The 22946-nt window shown below is 43.2% G+C and overlaps 1 protein-coding gene across 3 annotated transcripts in view; it reads right to left on the reverse strand.

Moving 5' to 3' along the window:
* Positions 1 to 6910: 6910 nt before the first annotated feature.
* Positions 6911 to 22946, reverse strand: part of Ocrl (OCRL, inositol polyphosphate-5-phosphatase) — a 58637-nt gene continuing 42601 nt past the window's right edge. For 2 of the 3 annotated variants that reach the window (XM_026784858.1, XM_026784860.1), the window contains 6 exons: positions 15818 to 15841; positions 12394 to 12510; positions 11441 to 11525; positions 10710 to 10837; positions 9553 to 9664; positions 6911 to 9347 (listed from right to left, as the gene is read on the reverse strand). In XM_026784858.1, the coding sequence (XP_026640659.1) occupies positions 9223 to 9347; positions 9553 to 9664; positions 10710 to 10837; positions 11441 to 11525; positions 12394 to 12510; positions 15818 to 15841 (591 nt within the window). In that variant the 3' untranslated portion in view covers positions 6911 to 9222. The remainder of the gene's footprint in view (positions 9348 to 9552; positions 9665 to 10709; positions 10838 to 11440; positions 11526 to 12393; positions 12511 to 15817; positions 15842 to 22946) is intronic. The other variant, XM_026784859.1, reaches the window with a different exon arrangement.

Here is a 22946-nt window from a genome sequence, read left to right on the forward strand (position 1 = left end):
CAGCTACCAGCAAGGATATTAAGTTGATGCTTTGTGTTGAGGATGAAGCTAAAGGGGATTTAAAGGAGCCTTTCTACTATTATGGTTTGGATGTTGAGTGTCCCCTAAAGGTTCATCACCTGGGGTAACGATACTAAGAGATGTTGTGAAACTGTCTTCATGGCATGGCCATTGCCATCTTGGGGTCAGAGCAGCTGTGATTACTCACTATTATCACTTCTGCCTAGGAGGCATGAGGAAAGGTAATCAGACCTCCCCCCCCCACCCCGCCCCAATCCCAGCCACTCACTTCCTCTTGTCTGTCCCTAGTTACACGTCACCTTGTTCCAGCTGCACACGGTTTAGGGAAGAGGTAGAGCGTACGTATGTACGTAGGAGGTGGAAGGTTGTCTGGGGGAGGAGACTGCAGAGATGCAGCTTTTCTGAGTCATCACTCATGCTTGGGTGGGGCTTTCTAATGATGCAGCTGCTTGTGAGTCAGCCATGCTCCTGGAAAAACTGGAATAAATTCACTCATCCACCAAACTAGACTTGGATAGAATCAGCTCTCTGGTCTATCACTGTCCTGTATGTCTTGGGGGTAAACAGACTCCCCAGAAAAAGTAACTGCAACAGAGGCTTTTGACACTTTCAAAAGGTAGGGCCTAGTGGGGGAGGTCCTTAGATAAGTGGGGCTCATGCACTTCAAAGCGCTAGCAGGACACCTAGCCTCTCATTTTGTACTGACATAGAGACTTTGTCCCACCGTGAACTTCCCACCATTGCCTTCTGACACCCGCACTAGAAGGCAAAAAAAAAAAAAAATCTGGTCACATGATTATGGATCAAACCTCCCAAATCAAGAGCTAAGTAAGCCCTTTCTCCTTTTAAGTTAATCATTTCAGGTATTTTATCCTAACAAGGGAAGCACACACACCTACATTCATTTTCAGCACAGTAGTGGAGGTAACAGTTGCTTCTAATAGTCCAATTTGGACTCAGGAACATATTCTATTCCGTCATTAGCGGAGTAGTAAGTTACAGTCTCATTGAGCCTTGCCTTGACTGTGGAAATGGGGATAAAGCAGTATCCCCGTCATAAGTTTCTAAGACCACTGTCAAGGCCAGATGGGATGAAAAATGCAATATGACAGTATGGCACCATAGCTCTTGTGAGAGAAAGAAACATTCATAGAGAGAGAGAGGGGGGAGGGGGAGGGAGGTATCACCACATCAGCCTTCTGACAAGGGACACCCATAGCTTTTGTTGCTTGTGAAATCAAACAAACTCCTGTCCTTGGTTTCTTAGGTCCCCAACTACCTCTTGTCCAGCACAACCTCCCTGTCCCTGGGCTCTGCCTGGTTGTCCTCAGAACAGGCCAGCTGTTTTTCTGCCTTAGGACCTTTCCTCCCTTCTTTTGTTGAGATATAATCTTCGCACCTGGAGCCTGAATGTTTGGTTTCTGTGGTAGGTATTGTGTCACTGCAGGTCAAATACAGATAAGGTATCATTTGGCTCCAGGGGATCTCGGAAGATCACAGCTACAGCCTTCCCTGTGCGAGTCTTCTTGCTGTGTCCTCTTGTGCTCACCCTGAGCCATTCTCTCCACAGGGCCTGTGACGATCTGCAGTTGCTTTGTGAACCTTACGCACGTCTGTCTACCTCTAGCTGCTCCACCTGGCCAATGAGAGCACCATCAGAGTAGGGGACTTTGTCTTGTTTAGTTCTATGACTCTAGCACTCTGCATAGCAACAGCACATAGAGGAGACACCCAAGAAATATTATCAAAATATAGTACTGTTATTGAAGGTGTGACAGGACAAAGTCTGGCAAGGGTGGATGGAGAAAGCATCAAAGGCATAGATGGAGGGGTTGACTTCAGCAAGGAAGAACACAACTTATTTCTGAGCCAGGGCAGAAAAGAGGGGGTGGGGTAAAGATAGAGACATTGGGATGTGCAGGGGCAGCTCTTTGAGAGGGTGGCATCTGCCAGATGGCTTTGACATCTTCACAAAGTGGATGGGTACCTGTCGGGAGCTGAAGGGCAGCAGGAGAGGGGTCCGAGTATGGAAGCCAATAGAACATTTTGGAATAATTAGGTTAGCTACCATCTATTAGCTTGTAGGAAACCTAGGCATGGGGTAGCTTGCTCCACGAAGTGAATTAGACTTGGTGCAACACATCTGCAATCCCAGCACTAGAAGGCCAGGGTGGGAAGATTGCTGCTGGTTTTAAGACTAGCCTGGTCTATGTAGTGATACCTTGGATCAAAAGTGGGGAGATAGGGGCTGGAGATACGGCTCAGTGGTTAAAAGCACTGACTGTTCTTCCAGAGGACCCAGGTTCAATTTCCAGCACCCACATGGCAGCTCACAACTGTCTGAAGATCCAGTTCCAGGGGATCTGACACCTTCATACCAATGCACATAAAATAAAAAAGTTAATAAACTATAAAGAATTTTTTTTAAAGTGGGGAGATAAAGGTTTCAGAGCCTCTGAAACAAGTGTTATTAATGTAGACATCCCCATGAAAAGGAATTATGGCAGGGGGTGGGGTAGACAGGGCAATTGGGAACTAGGTAATGATAACTGTACTGTGGAGGCCAACAGGCAACCAGTGTGGTCTCTGGTCCGTCAGCCTCAGCCTTCGCTGGTGTGATGGCTAGCTCTGATGTCAACCTCACACAACCTAGAATCACGTAGGAAGAGGGGTTCGATGAGGGTTTGAATACATTGGGTTGGACTGTGGACATGTCTTAGGTGAGTGCCTGATTATTGATGTGGGAAGACCTTGCCCACTGTGGGCAGCACCATTCACCAGGCAGGGGATCTGGAACTGTAACAGAGTAGAAATAGAGCTGAGCACAAGCAAGCATGCAAGTATGTATGCATTAAATTCTCTCTGCTTTTCACTAGGGATGTCATGTGACCAACTGTCTCAGGCTCCTGCCACTGTGACTTCCTGCTAGTGGTGGGCTGGAAGCTAGAATTATGGGTTAATAAATGATGTTTACTTATCATGTATATGATATTCTGCCTCCATGTATCCCTGCAGGCCAGAAGAAGGCACCGGACCTCATTAGAGATGGTTGTGAGCCACCATGTGGTTGCTGGCAATTGAACTCGGGCCCTTCTGGAAGAGCAACTAGTGCTCTTAACCTCTGAGCCATCTCTCCAGCCTGAATTGTGGGTTAAAATAAACCCTTTCTCCCTTAAAAAGAAGCGCTTTATCCCTTAAGTTGCTTTTTGTCAGGATATTATATCACAGCAACAGAAATGAAACTAGAACACCCAAGAACTTGTCAGAAATACAGATGCTTGCCATTTCTCCTGCTAGGCTTTAAACATACTTGTCCTCAGAAAAAAAAAATTAATGTTGGGGCTCACTTCCCAGTCATATCAGTGTCAAAAGATAGGATCTAATGGGAGAGATGGGGGGTCATAAGGACAGAGCCTTTAATAATTGAAATTAATGCTTTTCTTGTGGGAATGGGTTACATATAATGAATTCAGTCCTTTGTCATTCCTAAATGTCTCCTCCTTCTATTTCCTGCTAAGAGATGAAGAACCAGGAAGCCCACAGCAGAAGCCAAGCAGATGCCCGTGCCATGCTCTTGAGATCTTCAACCCCCAGAGTTGTCAGTCAAAATAAATATCTATGCCTCTTCAATTACCTTGTCTTGTCTATGGCCACGGCACTACGATCATTCCTGATCCCATTGAAATTATCCAGTCCTCGAGTATTCTGTTATAGCAACGGAACATGAAATAAGATATCCACCCCAGACCTACTCTGCAATTTGGAGGTGACTTCCAGTTTTCCTGGTAGTTCTTAAGCCCTCGGGTGACTCTGTATAGTGTGAGGACCAATGGCCTAGGAAGCTCTCAAGAGCTTTTTTTTTATGCCTAAGACTTGAGAGGGCAATCTCATTCAAGGGGCTTAAGTGTAACTATGGCAATGGTCATTTTTACATGCTGCAGTAAAGTTAGAGCAGCTTCCAGGTGTTGCTAATGCTGCTGTCCTTGGGGACCACATTTTGAGAACCATAGCTGTAGATGATGGCAATGAAGGCCAGGATTAAGAACCACTCACCTAAATTGTAGATGAGGCATAGCTGTGCTGGGCTGGCATGTCTCAGGGTCAGATGACGGAGAGTGGAATAGACTAAGTACAAGCTGGTTCTTGCCTAGCTGACAAGGTTATTAGCATTATGTGAGAAATCTAAAGCCTTAGGTACAGTCAGTGTGATAGAAACAGAAATCTGGGAGTGGGAAATCTACAGAGCACTTCTATGTGGCACACAATATTGCTGGCACTTATTAATGTACTTTCCATTTAACAATGCCAGACCTCGAAGACCATGAAAAAGTTGGGACATTGTTCTAAATGTGCCAGGTAATTGTTCAGGTTTTTTTTAACAAGGAGGTGATGAGACTGATGCAATTATATCACATAGGTCAATATTACACTTGCTTCATTTTACAGGCAAGAAAACTATAGGGTAACTAGTCCAAAGTCACTCACAATAAAGAAGTGACAGAAGCTGGATTGAACAGCAGACTCAAGATAAGGCAACTGGGGTGAAATGCTAACTGATGGGTATAAGTTAAGGCTATGTAGGGTGTTCATTGACCCACATCAAACTGTGAAGCTTAAGCCTTTTCTTTCCACCATACTACAGGACGTGTCAATCATTGTCCCCTCTGAAACACTCTATTTGAACAATGACAATGAATTAAATCAATTAAATCATTTACTAAGTATCTCTCCTTAACATTCTGGGGTTTTTACAGTTACACTAGATGGCTATGGATTATTAAACCACACCAAGAGCCTGTTCAACTTGCCTTGTAACAAAAAAGACTCTAGCAGGGCCCCTATAACAAGCGAGCAGCAGGGAAGGTGGGGGATGCAGATTTGCTCTGATTTCTGACAAGGACAGCTATGACGCCTGCTATACCACGTTGCCCCCTGCTACATAGAAACTGCTGGCTGTCAGTCTCCATTCACAGAAGAGGACACCTTCTTCTGCCAAGCCTTTGGGTGGAGCTAGAACATCCCCCCCACACACACACACCAAGGGTTCCTAACAACACTGAATCAGCACATGAATCTGGCAGGCTCACAGAGGGAGGGAACTGGAAAAAGGCCCTGCCTGAGCAGAAACCTCCAGCTGAAGCTTCTCCAGTCTCCAGGGTAATGAAGTCAGAAGCCACAACTTCATGCTGTGGATGGGCGAGGGCACAGTAGTGTCCTGTTGAGGTGACGAGCATCCTCTCCAAGTGCCACAGAGCTCATACCAGAGCCTCCCCAAAGTGTTTGTAAATCTATGCACCTCATTACCCTAAGTAATACACTGCTTTTCGGAAGCTCTAACATGGATTATGTGAAGGCAGGCTCTTTGGGAGGCCCATCTAATCCACCTAGGTTGGCTCCAAGGGCAACTGGGCTCCTCTGAAATGTGGGTGTTTGGACTTGCCCTACTTCTGGAGCTGGTGGGATCATGGATGTGACCTTGCGGTAACATTTACAGGATTAAGAATCAACATCCAACCAGGCAAGATGGTGTGTAACTACAGCCCTAGCTACAAGGGAGGCTGTCAGGAGGGCTGAGTGAATCTAGAAGTTCAGCCTCAGCAATACAGTGAGATTCCATTGCACATGCCATCCCAGGGGGTGGGGTGGGATGTGTCATGGAACAGATGAATTCACTGTTGCCTGAATCCTTAGGGTCAAAATAAGGATATTTGCTGGCCCCAAAAGTACAAGACTTCATCAGTGTCTGAAAATACATGGTTTCTCATCTCTTAGGGAAAATACATCTTTTTAAGTTTTTCATTAAAAAATTTATTCTTTATTTATTTGTGTGCGTGTGTGATGTGGGAGTGATTTCTTATTAATAAAGAAACTGCCTAGACCCATTTGATAGGCCAACCCTTAGGTAGGTGGAGAAAACAGAACAGAATGCTGGGAGAAAGAAACTGAGTCAGTGAGTCACCGTGGTTCTCCCACTCCAGACAGACACAGGTTAAGATCTTCCCTGGTAAGCCGGCTCGTGGGGCTACACAGATTAATAGAAATGGGTTAGATCAATATGTAAGAGCTAGCCAATAAGAGGCTGGAACTAATGGGTCAAGCAGTATTTAAAAGAATAAAGTTTCCGTGTAATTATTTTGGGTAAAGCTAGCCGTGGGGGCGGCTGGGTGCCGGGAATGCAGCCTGCCGCCCCTATTGCAACACGTGTGTACATGTACCATATGTGTGCAGGTGCCTGCAGAGGCTGTTAGATCCCTGGAGATGGAGTTATAGCAGTTGTGAGCTGTCAGGGTGCTGGGAACCAAACCTGGGTCCACCACGAGAGCAGTAAGTGCCCTCAACTGTTGAGACATCTCTCTAGCTCCAATTTTATTTATGTGGCTATGCACAACGTGTGTAGGGGCCACAGGACAATTTTCAGGAGTCAGCTCCTTCTTTCTACCATTGTAGTTCCTGGGAAATGAACTCAGGGCATCAGGATTGATGGCAAGTACCCTCATCCATGGAATCAGCATTTTTCGAGACAGGGTTTCTCTGTGTAGTCCTGGCTGTCCTGGAACTCACTCTGTAGATCAGGCTGGCTTCGAACTCACAGAGATCCATCTGTCTCTGCCTCCTGAGTGCTGGGATTAAAGGCATGTGCCACCACCGTTTTGTAGTCCTGGTGCTATGGATGAAACGCAAGGCCTTGTGCACGGTAAGTAACCACTTTAAACGAGAGTTAATAGACCCAGGGTGGAAATTTTAAATGGTATTTCTCTGTAAGCTAGGTGGTGACACGGACAGGTATAGTTACTTGATGGGGACTCCAAAAAAACCAAGTGAGACCAAGTGACACAAATCTTCTCCCTTCAGTTCTTTCTCACTAAGGTCCCAATGACTTTTCACACAACATATATTTATTCAGAAAAATTGCAATAAATTATAATAAAAAAGATGACACAAAATACAGACTCCCACTAGCAGCTTTGCTTAGTGACTGAGACATTTTGTGAAATATAACAAAGAACTTCAGATTAAGAATCAGAAAGCAGTGAAAGAACTAATGTAATAGCATCCAATAGATTTGACTCATTTCTTCCTGAAGACACGAGGTGCTGAGTTTCTCCCTACCAATTGGATATGAAATCCTTAATTTGGAAGAACTATGAAATAGTACCTTAGAGGAATTAGGGATTCCTCCCTACCAGTTGGACATAAAATCCTTACTTCAGAGGAACTATGAGGTTGAGGTTCTGGAGAGAGAGGGTAGGGAAGCGAGTTTCTTCCATCTGATCTGTTTTGTATCCCCTACCTGGAGATTGTCTAAAAGCCTCAACCGTATATATATCCTAGGCCAAGCTGGACAAAAGGTGGAGGCAGTGAAGAAACTTGGTGCTTTGGCCTGAGGAAGGAAGGACATTACATGCATGCTCCACAGAGCCCCTACTAACCATATTCTTGGTCACCCAAAGACCCAAGGTTGGCAAAATATTGCAAAATGGGCACAGGAGAGGCATTTCCCTGTGGACCACTTTGCCTTGCCCCAGCTCCTATCATCTGCTTTTTAGGTGATTACTTTCTGGCCTAATAGATACAACAAAACTCCTAGTTCTGAGTCTTCCACTAACCAACTATTGACCCAGGTAAGATCTTCAGTTTGCTGGCAACAATACTTTGAGTTCTTTTTTTCAACTCCCATTTGGGGAAGGGCTTAAGCGGTTTACTGCAGGATACACACCTTTTGTTCTCCAAAGAGCTCAGTTTTGAGGAGATGAGAGAACTGGAAAACCACTGGATGTTGGATGTTTCCCTGGCCCTCTCCTCGGATGCTACAAGAGTCATGGAATCAGCACCCAAGATTATACACACAGCCTTCTACAAGCTCGGTATGCCCAATGGTAAGAGGCAAGAATGAGATAACTTGCATTGGTTTTGATGAAAGAGAACCAAGCAAGCCAATTTTACCAGGCGGTTTGCAGTTAGTAGCTGGTGGTGGCTTGTTTGCCAGCCAATATATTAGTTCTTAAAAAAAAGTCTGTCCACACCACAATGCTTGAATAAAATGAAAAGCCCAGAGTTGTTTTAGGTGGGAGAGGTAAAGTGTGTGGCTGGTCCCACTGACCAGCCTCTCTTACACAGCACTGGATATAGTGACTAGGCACCAAGGGCGGGCTTTCAATCCTTGATGTGAAGGAGTCAGATAAGGAGCCCAGCGTCAGCCCTGCTGAGAGAGGGCAATGTATTCCCTTGATATGTCAGAAGATAGGAGAAAGGGTTCTGAGGGTTACCCTCAATAAGTCTAGGGGAGGAAGAAAGGTCCATGGGGCCTCACTTGAGGTACACGGACTCCTTGTTTGACTGTGATGCAAACATTATTCTGGAAGTGGGTTTCTAGTGGAAGATGAGTTCCCAAACATCCAGGATTACGTACACCTCATGTCAAGTTTCGATACTAATCAGCAAAGGGAAGTAGGAAGCAGGACCTGTCAAGCATGGACAGTTTCACTCCTCAAGTACTCACAGGGCTTTTCTCGCTCGTGTAATTTTCTCACATCAGTGGGATGCCATCTCCATGGTCCATAAAACTATGTAACTAAACATGACCCGAGACAAGGGAATATGGTTCCACCAAGTGTGGATCCACGAGAAGGCCAATGGTACAGTGACACATAGACACCCTTGTAGTAGAAATGTACCAGTGTATGTACCAATCACATGTAGACAGTGAACTTCATGGTTGAGGACACCCATGGAGTCACTAGTCTCATCTAGGTGACCTTCAGAGTGCGAAGTAGTGACACAGGGAGACGGTGGGTCCAAAGTGCGTTATGAGACAAGTCTGAGTTATACCAAGTAGTGCTTGTTGGTCTAGAATGTATGCCTCACAATCTAGGCCTTGGGGCATTAAAGATAATCGTGATGCCTGGGAAACAGGGCAGGAAACACACCCCTAGGTAAAGGAGTATAAATACAGGCCTCTTTGCTTTACAAAGAGTAAACACAAAACACCAAAATATGGTAACTTTGGCTTGGCAATATTTGTCTAAAAGGATTTCGCTGTGTAGGATATGGTGAGGAGGGGTGAAGAAACGCTTTCCTTTGTACTATTACCAGAACTTAAGATCCTACAGTAGACCCTTTTGGTGTCATGACTCTTCAAATCATTCTGAAATACAAGGAGCCCAAGATCTTCCTTCTCTAGAATCTCACATAGGAAAAGACTTAGTCTTCCTCACTCCCGAGCAGGAAGACCAGAAGGAACTGGATGGCACGCTGGCGGTCACTTGGGGTCTGTCTTGCCATGAGGTTTGGTGGAGGCCTTAGGAGAAGGCTCGTGAAGAGAGTAGCTGGAGGGTAGGAGAAAGAAAAGGGGAAACCCACTGTCAGACTTGACCTAAGCAAAACCTGAAGGTTCAAGGTGCAGGGAACAAGAACAGTAAGAGGGAGTGACTGCCCCGTTCCCGAACATCAAATACGGTAGAGATTACGCATGATGCTCCCAGATGATTCTTGGCAAACACTCGCACAGACTTGCTAATGTAGTCCCCTTACCGATCATGTTGGCACTGACGTTGTTGTAGTCAGAGAATTTTAAGAGCTCGCGAAGGAATGCCATCAAGTAGCGGAAAACGTTTCTATGACATCTTGGAAGCTGGGAAATGACCTGTTAAAGAGGAGCGTGGAGTGAGGTAAATAGCTTAAGGGGCATAAGCATTTAGAGCTGCCATAAGAACAATTTGGAATCTAACTCTTCGCGGCCCCATTTGCCTGTCACTACCCTCCATTACTTACTCATAACCAGTAGTAGATTTATTACCTGACGAATTAGAACTGTGAAGTGGGTATGGTTTGGTTTCTCTCTATTTAATGGCCAGGCATGCACTCACCTCGGAGTCCCATTCGCACAGTGCCTCACCAGAGGGTAAGTGCTCATCTGTTCCTTTTCTCCTTTTCCCCAACAGCAGAGGCATCTGTCAACTTAAGTGTTTTTTCTCTACGATCTTACTTGGCAATGATGGGTCCCTCCTACAGCACTCACTGAAGTGATTCATAGCTGGTCTCAGCCATTGTGAACCAAAATATTCTCAAGATGAAAAACACACCAAGAAGGAAAGAAGGGGGAGGAAGGAAAGGGAGAAGAGGAAAAAGAAAGGCTCCCAATTGCTACGAACTTTTCCTGGTAATGACAGCTAGAACTGCCCTTACAATTATTTGCCAAACAACCCTTGGGTTCAAGTAACCACCCCACTAAGTTTTTCTGTTAACAGAAATAGGTCAACTAGAAAACATTCCAATATAATAGAAAATGCTAGTACCTAAATTCAAGGGTTTCAACTTCCTTCATTTATAGTGTGTGTCAGAGAATACTAATCACTCTTGGTTCTGGGGATCAAACTTAGGTCACCAGGCTTTGTGGCAAATACCCATCAAACAATCTCACTGGCTCTTCAAGACAGAGTTTCTCTGTGTAGCCCTGGCTTTCCTGGAACTGGCTTTGTAGACCAGGCTGGTCTTGAAGTCACTGATATCTGCCCACTTCTGCCTCCTGAATGTTGGGATTAAAGGCATGTGCCACTGTGCCTGGCTCAAGGGTCTTAACATTTAATGATGGTATCCCGTCATGAAGAACAGACGCAGGCCCATTCTATCTGAAGATTCCTCTATGGGAAAACCTGCACTGGGCATATCCCCAGAGCAGCAGAACTCACCTGTCTGCAGATCCGAGGATCATGAGCAGAGTCAAGACATCGCTGATATAGCTCATAACAGATGACGGGCTCTGGTAGCGCTTCCAGGAAAATAAGTAGTGCCTCAGCCACAGAGTGGTTACTGCCAGCTGAATTACCATAGTCAAGGGCAGAGGGACCCAGAGAAAAGCAAGACAGACATGTGACTGGCTCCCTTCCTCAAGTCTCTAAGAGGGATGACTGTTCTCTTCTCTTTTAGGACATACTGCTCCTGACTGGAGTTTGATAATGGTCCAGGTATTTTGCAGTCAAGTAGGTAGAGAATTGCCCAAAGCCCCTTGGGAGTCCCTTCACTAAACTAGAGACTCAGGGAGCACAGCCTGCATAATGATAGGGCCTAGTGGATGGGATATAAACTGGATGTCAGTGTTTTTCTTATTCTTCTTCCCGCCCTATGCTAGCACTTGAATGGGAAGGCTAGCAGGAATGACCAGCTGGCTGAAGGATAGCAGTATTGGTGCTGTGGATCCCCCGTCCAATGCTCCTTGTTGTCCACCCCTCGATTCCTCTTAGGCCACACAGAGAGACTAACAGATCTCGATAGGTCTTGAGAAAATAACAAGATAGTCAGTGACTATCTTGTAATAAGACAATGACAAAAGTCAATATAGAAACACAAAATCAAATGCAGGAGAGAAAAGACTTTGGCCACGCATCTGTCCAGCTTCCTGAGCCTTGGGCAGAAAGGATACGGATTGTCTCAGGAATGCTGGTATCCAGACAATCAATGATCTGCTGTAACTCCTCCTGCATTCCAGGGGTTTGGAACAGGTCCTCCTACCAAAGAAGTCAGAATGAAGGGACCTAGGCAAGCTCTCCATCCACTTAAGTTCTGAAGCTTGCCCAGGAACTGGGAGAGCAGCAGGAAGAAATGTGAAGGGGTCACAAGCATTAACGGGTAGGGAAGGAGGTATGGATGTAACATCGTCTTCCTTTAGTGTTGCTTAATCCATGTCAATGTTTATTTCAAGCCAGAAAATGACCTGTCCAAAAATGACATGTCAGCCTCTACCTGATAGGGCAAGGGACTAGATGGCCAGATCAGGAAGCCAGACAGTCCACTGAGGCTCTGGAAAACAAGGCAGAGTGGACCCTGCATAATCACAGCCATATCAAATATGGACAGAATTGGATGCCAGGAAAGGAGAAAATGGCACATTCACAACAAAACTTGGTTTCCAAGTTATATTAGTCTCAGTAGGTCTGAGAAACATTACCTTCAGTTTGGTCAAAGAAAGTTCTTTCTTTTAGGGAATGAGTAGGGCATGGCTAGTGTTTCAGTATAGGATTTAAAAGAAAACTCAGTGCTATGTGAAGGAAATGGGCGTGAAGTTTGTTTTAATTTTAAAATTCGCACTTGGCTACAGGGCAGCTAAAAACAGGCATTGGACTGGGGCACTCAGTCGTTCAGGGCAAAGTGCATAAACAAGCCTTGGGCATTCTCAGCTCTGGCCATGGCTCTGCCATCAGACTCAGAGTGTGGTCTCAGGCGCCTTCTCAGCTTGCATGCTTTAGCGGTCCGACAGCACAGCCGCATGGAGGTTGCTTGGATGGGTGAAACGCACTACATTGATGTGAAGCACTGGAATTTCCTACAGGATTCACACACACTGTATAGTTTCATAGAAGCTTTTCTCACACTTACCTGGTGACGGGCATATCTGAATAAGTGATCTACTAGAAGCCAGATCTCCTTGGGGACCTGAAGGGGTCGTTCACTAGCACCTTCCTCCAAGGGGACCATCTGGAGAAGGGATTTCTCCTAACAGATGAAAAGGGATGAAAGTCAAAGGGGTCTCAGAATAAAGAGATAAATCTCATTCAAAATCTGCACAAATAAGAACAGTGTGATCTTTGTCTCTTATGCTTGTGCATTTTCTTCTCAGAAGGGACATCCATGCTAGGGAGACACTCAGTAGTGATTCTGGTACTTAACTAATCGCCTTCCAAAGTGCTTCATTCAATCAGCAAGTATTTCATTTGTACTTGGGGTGTGCATCCTCTGGATGCATTCCATACTCTGAAGTGAGACCCAGCACGACAAGAATATAATACAGTCACAGTGGAATCTACAATGACCACTAGCTGGACCTTGAAATCACAGTTGTTAGTATGGCACCCCAAAAGGCAATGTTTACACTTAGGTTTCGGTTTATTCTACACGAACTCTCCCTTGAAGTCTCACGACAAATACTCCTGGGAGTTGTATTGTTTCTTTAACTGATTGACTTGGTTCTGAGAAATTAAAGATAATTCTGCTCATTAGATGCACAAATATGGATTCTTCAGGCTTGATCCAAGTTTCTAATCATAAGGTCCAAAATCCAAAAGTAATAACCTGGAATATAGCAACCGAGGAGCTAGAATACCGTGAAAACTTCCAGAAATTTAATTTATGTTAATAGCTCAGAAAGATTTCTAGGGGCTATTATTTGTTTTACCTAGTTTTCTATTGTTATAGTCTTCTGAAAGATAGAAGACAAAAATCCAGAAGTGACATATATCACACAAATAACTAAATTCAAAGGTCAAAATAAACTTAATTATCTCCTAACACTCAAAAATAAATGTTAATTTAGCTTACATTTATAGATTCAAATAGAAAGGATATGAAAAACATATTCAAACTAGGCTAAAAGGCATCTGAAGGCAGCCTTCAGAAGAACCCCTGTGGAGAAAGCCATGGTTGGCTTTTAGCATCCTCTTCCTTTTGCTAACTTTAAGTCATGCGTTATATATTGTCAATTTTCTGCTTGTTGTCTGACACTGTACTACCTATAACCTCCAGCCATATAGCTTTAAGGGAAATAAAAAAAAACCTATCACTATGCTCACAGGGACCACATATACTACAGCAGCACCCAGGTATTTTCTTAACAGGGTGCTCTTTAATACGCACCAATAAACTTTCAGGGAAGAGAAGGGAGTAGGGATTGTTAGCTACCATCACATTTCCTTCCTCTCTTTCCCTGTGATGCTATGTCTTGATATTCATACTTTATGTGGTTGCTATAACTTCTATTGGTGACTCACCCACTAACTTCATTCTAGTTGTATGTATTACATGCAGGTACCCACCTGCTATTGGAGCCCAAACATTTCACAATGCATGCTACTAACTTTTTTAATCAAACAGGACACATGTGCAGACTCTTTAGGAGATGTTATAAATTATTCATCATTGACTCATATATTTTCGAAGAAAAATCTGACATCCAACTAAAGGTTATTCCTGTCCTGAGGCATTAAGACAACACAAGGCACAGTCTAACTGTATAGACAGAACATGGACTGCCCTTAACAGAGAAGAGCTAAGAAGCAAAGATATCTCAAGCCTTAGTGGTTTAAAAGGTTAATAAAATGTCAGTAGGTTATATACAGCATCTACTATCCACTTCCAAATTCATGTGTGATAATAGGAAATGTTACACTTGTAGCTCTGAGGCCTAGAAAAGGATACAGTAAGAAAATGGGGCATGAATAGTTACAAAAAATGTTCTGCACATTATTGTGAACTCTGATGTTCCAAGAGGAACCAAGACACTCTGCTTCTTTCAACAAGACCCCCTATTTGCCTTCTTAGCCTACACTTAGTGCTAGTGGTTAAAGAATCTCCACCTTCACAATGCATTCAATTCCACCCAGTGGAGAAGTCCCTCAAACACTCTATGAGCATGCTGTGGAATGTGGAGCTCCTGCCCGTGTTTGGCAGCCCTGAGGGGAGCCTGGCATCTCCAGTTGATGATGGAAGAGGCTGCGAGGCACTGCAGAAGGGGCATGCCACTAGACAGTTAGGAAACAGAATCCACACCTGGCACTCTGGTGCTCAGAGGCAGTGGGACCTTTTAATAGCCTTTTCTACTTTTCTGGACCTTGGGCCATGTCTGCTAGAACATAGAAAATATCTTTCTTTGGTTAAAAACAGATGGCTAGATTAGATGATTTATGATTTAGTTCCACAATTCTACTTTATGCTCTATTTCTTGACTATATATGGGTATTCTCTGAAAGTAATTAACCATTATTACCAAGAACTCCCAAATCACTCCTCTGTTGTGCGTGTGGTCCATGTGTATGCCTGGGTATATGTGTGTATGTAGGCCGGAGGTTCACACTACTTGTCTTCCTCAGTCTGTTTCTATCCTATTTTTTCCTTTTTGAGACGGGTTCTCTTACTGAACATGGAGCTCACAGATGCTATTAGACAGGCTGGCTAGTGAGCGTCAGGGACCTACCTGGTATCTGTTCCCTAGCACTGACATCACAGATGTGTGCTGCTGTACCTAGCTCTTCTGTTTATACAGGTGTTGGAAGTCTGAACTTGGGCCCTCACGGTTGCCTAATGACAAGTACTTTATTGACAGGGCTATCTCCCCAGCTTCCAAATCACTATTACTGCTACAGGAATAACATTTGTTGGTGTTACTATTATTGGAAGCAGGGGCAGCTAAACAGTACCCTCCAACTCATGAGTTTTCAGATAAGATATTTCAGAGACAAATCTGGAAATCTGGGCTAGAGATGTAGCTTCATGGTCCAGCACTTGTCTGGAAATTAAGAAATGCATGTGCAGCTGGGGTAGAGCTCAATGGTGGTACATTTGTGTAGCATATGTAAGGCACTAGGTGCCTAGAGCATAGCTCAGTTCAATGCTTATCTACCATCTACTATAAGGCCCAAGTTTGAGTCTCAGAACTGCATAAAACCAGGAGTGCTATAATTCCAGCACTGGGGAGGTGGAGGCAGGAGGATCAAACAGCAAGGTCACTTTTGCTACATGATGAGCTTGAGGCTAGCCTGTAATACATGAGAGCCCATCTCAATAAAATCTATATCTTGACTTTTATTCCTTTTACAAACAGTATCAACAACTTGTCAGATGGATAAATATCATTCCTGAATTTTGAGTGTACTTCAAGACACGTGGCGGGACATCGGGGCTTATTAGGGAATTCTCACCGAGTCAGAGGCCTCTGATATGAGAGTGCTTAGGGGCAAGTTCCAGGGACCACAGTTAAGTGTTAATCAAGCCCAAGGAAGCCTTCATTACCACCAATGAATTGAATTACCTTTTCTAGGAAGCTGTCTTCTTCCTGAGAGCAGAGCAGGAGAAAAGTCATTGGCAGATAGACAATGATTAGAGTTAATTCACAGCATTAGAAACAGCTCAGTATTAGATCTTGCTAGCTTGCTAGACATGGGCTTTTAAAACCTCTGAACCCTTCAAATGACAAGCACTGAAAATAGAACACGTTTTCCACATGCAAAGTTCTTAGTCATGCATAGTATATTATTATACAGTTCCCTGGGATGATCATTCAAAAACCATCCTTCTACAAGCCTTGACTTTTCTGACCCTGGGAAGCTGCTTGAGAGTCGAGTCAAGCCTGGTGCTGCGGCTTCCTGTTCATCTGTTGTCATGTGCAGTTCTTACCTCATCCTAATGCTGGTCTGAGTGCAGACACTCAGAAGCAGGTGATGAGCTACTCCTTTCTATCGCTCTTCTCATCTCATCTAGTGCCTGGAGTCTCCAAGGATTTTTACCTTCTCTGGTACCCACCCGCCTCCTCAAAGGCCTATAGACTCCCCAGATTTGAAGGGCCCAGCACTCGGGAGGCAGAGGCAGGCGGATCTCTGTGAGTTCGAGACCAGCCTGGTCTACAGAGCTAGTTCCAGGATAGGCTCCAAAGCCACAGAGAAACCCTGTCTCGAAAAAAAAAAAAAAAAAAAAAAAAAAATGTACATGGATTTTATCTCAGAGCTTTGTGAAAAAAAAAAAAAAATGTACATGGATTTTATCTCAGAGCTTTGTGGATCAGAGTATCCATCAGCTTCTCGATTTTCCTAGTGGACATAAAAGACAAGAAGCAGAGGAAACAGCACCTTTTCTCTTCCTTGTTATTTCTGCACTCACTACAACCCAATGGAAACGAGAGCAGCAGCAATGATCACCACCACTTAAGGAATATCTACCAGGTACCAGCAGCCATGCCAAGGGTTTATATATGATGTCACTTTATCTGCACATCATTATGAAACATTATTCCTGTTTTACAGATGAAGAAACTGAGGCTTTGAGAGGTTAAATTATTTGCCCAAGGTCACACACAGGTAGTAAGTGACAGAGTCAAGATTGGAACCCAGGTCTGACTAACCCCATTCATTATCACCGTACTCAGGTAGACAATTCAGAAAGGACAACACAAGCGCTTCCCAGATAGAGAGGCAGGGGAAACCTGTGGGAATATTTCTAGAATCAGCTAAGAACAGTGATAAATGCTATTCGCAAGGCAGCAAGGTTAATGCAAAGAGTATCAGCCCAGATGTGAGACAGGCCTTGGTACAAATCTTCCTTCTGCCTCCTACTGATTGCTCAGGCAATTTACCATACTTCATCTTGTCTCAGCGCCTTCATCTCTGAAGCAGGTAAAGTATTTTCTACATAGGGATAGTGAAGCAGTTTAAAGTTAGGAGGAAATGGGGTACACTGCCCCAGAGACTCTCAACTGGATTCTTCCTGATCCCATTGTAGACCACGGAGAAAATCAAGGCTAAATCACATCTCAGGTCTGGTGGGTGTAAGGAGAAATCTATGACTTGCTGTCAGAGAAGCAAAGGTGTCTGGAGCGGGAGTGAGCATTTATTTCCTGGAGATTGCAAGTGATAATCCTGAACCTATTATCCTGAGTTGTTAATATGGCAATTAGGGGTCTTAATATTGTTATATATTGTTAGATACTTTTGAATTTAACATGCTTTTCTGCATTTGCCTAAACTTTTAAATACCATGTGAAATAAAGTAGTCAGAGTCCTAATAATAGTACTTATAAGGTCCATATTGTTCTATCATTATGATATTTCTAAATGTGAAGTTGATTCTCAGTGTCAGCGATCCAACTTAACAAAAATTTGTACTCTAATATTAAGTTTAGAAACACTCGTTAATAAATCTGACAAACAAATCTGACGTGACACACGATATACCAAGCAAAATGAAACAAGGATTTTGTGTCAATGTAGGCCCTGAAAGTAGTTCCCTTTGAGTGGTAAGCATCGATCAGTATAAAGGGCTATGTGAAATACCTTCTAAGGAGGACAGTGACAAGTAAGGACACAGAGAAGAGAAAGATGTGGTTGGTCCCTGCTTTCCAATTCTGACCAGTCCTCCTTAGTCTCATAATTTACAACTAATATTCTTATAACTCATATGTACAAGTTCCCAATACATGGCCACTTGTTCTTTTAAAAAAAATAATAAACCCAGGATTTTTTTTTTTTTGTCAGCTGGTGTTAGGACCCAGAGCTGTGTACATGCTGTAGAAACTTTCTCCTACTGAGCCACATCTAAGCCCTTAAGTCACAGGATTTGGATGAAGGAAACTAATGTGGAAGTAAGCCAGGCCCAGTGGTGCAGGCCTGTTATGACGGTTACTAAAGAATTTCATATGGACACAGGAGTTCAGGGCCAGTCTGGAAAACATAGCAAGATCCATGCTTTAAGAAAAGGTGGAAGAGGCAGAAGGAAACAAATGCACAGAAAAGTTAAATGACAAGGTAACTAAGAAGAACTTATTCATCTTGTTTGTAGGGAGCATAACCTAACTAGACAATGTTGAAAAAAATGTCAAAAACCAAAAGGTGACACTGAATGACAGCTTAACGAATCTGGATTGTCTCTAACAGGCATGTGGGAGCCACTCACTACCTTTGGGCAAGGAAAACCATTGCCCCCAGCGGGAGTAGTATTACAGAATGTTCAGTCTGGTAGACCTGAATGGGAAAACATGAAGTGCAGGAACAAAAGGAAACATTAAATGACTATTAGCATAGGCCAAGAGGGAGAAAAGAAACACCTTAAAACTAACAGGGGGGCAGGCAGTGGTGGTGGACACCTTCAGTCCCAGCACTTGGGAGGTAGAGGCAGGTGAACGTCTGTGAGTTTAAGGCCAACTTGATCTACAGAGAGAGTTCCAGGACAGGCAAGGCTACACAGAGAAACTCTGTCTCAAAAAGCCAAACCAACCAACCAACCAACCAACCAACCAACCAAACAAACAAACAAACAAACAAACAAACAAACACTAATATGGGGGCCCATGAAAGAGCTCAGCACATAATGGTGTTTTCCACTAAGTTTGATGACTTAAATCTCTGGAACTCACACGGGAGAAGAAAAGAAAGCAGCTCCACAACACTGTCCTCTGACCTCTACAAGTGTGCCTTGGAGTGAAAGCACAAGCTAAATCAGCCAGTGAGTCAACTTATTTACTAATATGGGGCCTAGGAGAAGGCTCACTTGATGGAGGTGCAAGTATACTGGATCCTACAAGCCAGGAGAGAACCAGCTCCCAAGAGCTGTCCTTCAACACACATGTGCTGTGGTACATGCATGTCTGTCCAAGTACACGTACACACACACACACACACACACACACACACAGACAGACAGACAGACAAAGAGAGACAGAGAGAGACAGAGAGAGACAGAGACACAGAGAGAGAAATTTATTTAAAAAACTAGAATGGAAAAAATATATTTTAAAATAGTGGCCAGGCAGTGTTTCTTAGTGGTAGACGATTATCTAGCATGAATACCACAATACCACAAACATGAGGAATGGATAAAAGAGAAAACTCTAAAAGAATAAAACTGATTGATAAAATGCAACTGGAGAGGCAGCAAATTTACATGAAAAGTTGATTTCTGTGGTAGCTAGGATGGTGGCTCAGTGGTTAGAGCATCTGCTATATAAGTGTGATGGAGTTTGGCCCCCCAGAACCCACTCAAATGCCAGGTAGGTGTGGTGGCCCACCTGTAATCCTAGCCTCTGGGAGATGTGAGATCTTCAGAAGCTGGCTAGAAAGACTAGCTAAATCATTGAGATCTGGGTTTGACTGAGAAACTTTGCCTCCACAAATAAGGTGTGAGACAGATGGAGAATGATCCCCAACATCAAGCTAGGGGCTTCACATGCATGAGCACACACATGCACACACCTGAATATGCATATACACAGTGCACATCACACACACTTGAAAGTGTGAAAAGGAAAACAGATAGTGAGTTTACTTCTCTGGGTGTAGGCATAAAGACAACAAATGTAAATTACACTTAATCCAACACTAGCCTGAATTTTGAAACTAGAAACATCAGTTAACCTCCACTAATAAAAGGTCACTCATTCTGTAGTTCAGTGGACTTGAAAGGGCACAAATATCTCTTTGGTAAAGGCTCTGTTGATCTCATTCTGAACAGGAGCCCACTTCAGGATTTGTTTCCCTGGGGTGACCTGACACGTAACCAATGCAATGCAAATCATTCCTACGTCCAACATTTACCCTAAGAAGAACATTCTCAGTAGTGAATGTAGCTAAAACAATATAAAAGAGGGTTTTTGGTTTTGTTTTGCAAATTGAAGATTCAGACTGACGGTACTAGGGATTGAATCCAGGGCCTGTGGAATGTTAGGAAAGTATTGCATCTCCACTAAGCCACATCTCCAGCTCCCTCACCCACTTTTAACTCCTTACATGGAGACAAGGCCTGTGAAATTTCTCAAGCTAGCCTTGATCTTGTGATCCTCCTGCCTCTAGTCTTCCAAGTGACTGGATAAAAGGTGTGTGCCACCAGGCTCAACTAGAAGGTTCCAATTTAAGAATAACTAAATGGAAACTGAAGTTCTCAAAGAAATAGTTCATTTGAAATATATAGAAGAAACCAGTCATACAAGTAACAGGACAAGAAAGGAGCAATTAGATCAGCAAGATAAAACAAACCAAGGGTGAAGAGAATACAGGTCCTGAATAAATCACCAAGCTCCTATCTCAGACTTTATATTCTTCTCCTCACTGGTATGTTCTCCACCCATCTTTCATCTTTTTCGTGTCTGTACTTGCAACCAAAACCCTTAACCAGTTCTGGCACATCAAGCCTGGCCTTCTTTCCATTAGCTCATTCTATATGCAATGCCAAAAGGTTCCTTCCAATATGTCAATTTTCAACCTTGTACTAGTCCTCAAAGTCTCCTGAAGAAGGTTTGAGATAATCTCTGGCTCAAGCATAAGTGCATCTCTTGATTTTGGGACCATTGCCTACCCCTATTCTACAGAACCAGTTTCATGTATCATAATCTGACCCTTCACCCTCCAGGGAAATCTTAGTATTTCCCACTCATGGTCACTTTTCTCTTACTTTGCATCCTTTATTCAAGGTGCTCCTTACTTCTAGAACAGTCTATTCAGCTTATACCTAAATACATGTTTGCTTCTCAACTAGGCTATGGAGTACCTTTTCACAGACAGGGGTTTGTTCTTTTCTTTTTATTTATTTAATGTGCATTGGTGGTTTTTTTTTTTTTGTTTTTTCGAGACAGGGTTTCTCTGTGGCTTTGGAGCCTGTCCTGGAACTAGCTCTGTAGACCAGGCTGGCCTCGAACTCACAGAGATTCGCCTGCCTCTGCCTCCCGAGTGCTGGGATTAAAGGCGTGCGCCACCACCGCCCGGCTACATTGGTGTTTTTACCGGCATGTATGTGTGAGGTTGTTAGGCTTGGAGTTACAGACAGTTGTGAGCTGCCATGTCGGTGCTGGGAATTGAACCCGGGTCCTCTGGCTGAGGAGGCAGTGCTCTAACCTCTCAGCCATCTCTCCAGCCCCCACATGTTTGTTTCTTAAGTGGTCTGATTTGAGTGGAAATATGTCTGTGGTCAACTTCAAATCACTTTTCTAATGTACGTTATTCATATGTACTGAACATATTTCTAGATCATGTTAATGTTACAAGCATCAAATATCCATTAAGACAAAAATAGGCCGATTCTGAGATTGATTTTGCAGAGATTTCCTAGTGAATCGATAAGCTTTTATAGCACACAAGGGCTTGAGCAACTGTGTAGAAAAGGAATCTACAGTGAATAAAAATTACAACCTCCATAACATTCACTTTACATCATGTCCCAAAGTGTCGACTTACCCAAACAGAGTGAACAGTAGCCAGTATGGACCACTAATGTTCAAATTATCTCCAACAAAACTATTTACTAACCATGACTTAGGATTTAGCTATATTTTGCATGCAAGATACTTTCATGACCACTAAATTACAGAAACTCACATCATCTCCATACTGCTTTACAGCCAGCATGTAATAAATATTGATGATTATTTGCAGGTTAACATGTTAGTTAATAAATTAGAAAAATGGATCTTTGTTTTGAGAAAGAATAAAAATAATTACAACAGCAAATAATTCTCATCTGTTTCCTCTTTACTTAATCCCAACTATCCTAGGAGTTGTAGAATCTCTAATATTGAATATGGTTGGAAGAATAAAGTAACATAAGTATCTCCCTGAAACAGTACATGGAAACAAATCACATGCGCTGAACTCATTTTTGGCTTCCCTGTGAATTTATAGCACACAATACAATACAGGACATGTACCAGTATTAAGGGTACTGTCTCATGGGTTTGAAATATCCTGCTGGGTCCAGAAAAGCATGAGTGAACACGAGACCTAAAGAAGTATTTCAGAGTCAAAGTAGGCGGAAAGGTGTTCAGAGAGGGAAGTGGTGAGTTTAGATTCCTGTTTACTGCCTCACAAAGATGGAGAACTTCCTGATTGATGAGATACAGTAATTTAATAATACTGAAATGCAATAACCTGTGGAAAGAATGAGAGCCCTAAAGCCTACAAAATAAGAACTTTCACAAAGAACAAATGATGATCATTGTTGTATAATTTAATAAAAAGTCATTATGTAATTACAAATGACTAAGGTTCTATTTCTTTAACCCTGAGTCAATAATGTCCTAAAAGAGCAAAGAGGGCCCCTTACAGAGATGCTGATTAAGCTAATGATTTTGTCTACTTTCTACTTATGGATGTGGTCAAATTGCCTGATTATATCCTTTCTATGCCGTAAGACTAGGAGCTTGCTGAACCTCCTAGTCACTTCCAGAATATGAAAAAAATTATGGTCAGCTACTATAATGCTGCCACTGACTCTGATAAAATAAGCCATGGTCTAATTGATAGGAAAACAAGAGTAAAGAGAGGGTATACAAGGATAAGTTAAAAATACCAAAGAAGAAATGGCTAAATTTAGGAATTAAGAGACCATTGCCTGGACAACTAAACTAGACTCTTAAAAGGCAAATGACAATAAAGAAAAAATAGAGACTTGCTCTACTATGAAGG

The sequence above is a fragment of the Microtus ochrogaster genome, chromosome X (genome assembly GCF_000317375.1).
Source record: "Microtus ochrogaster isolate Prairie Vole_2 chromosome X, MicOch1.0, whole genome shotgun sequence".
Taxonomy (NCBI): domain Eukaryota; kingdom Metazoa; phylum Chordata; class Mammalia; order Rodentia; family Cricetidae; genus Microtus; species Microtus ochrogaster.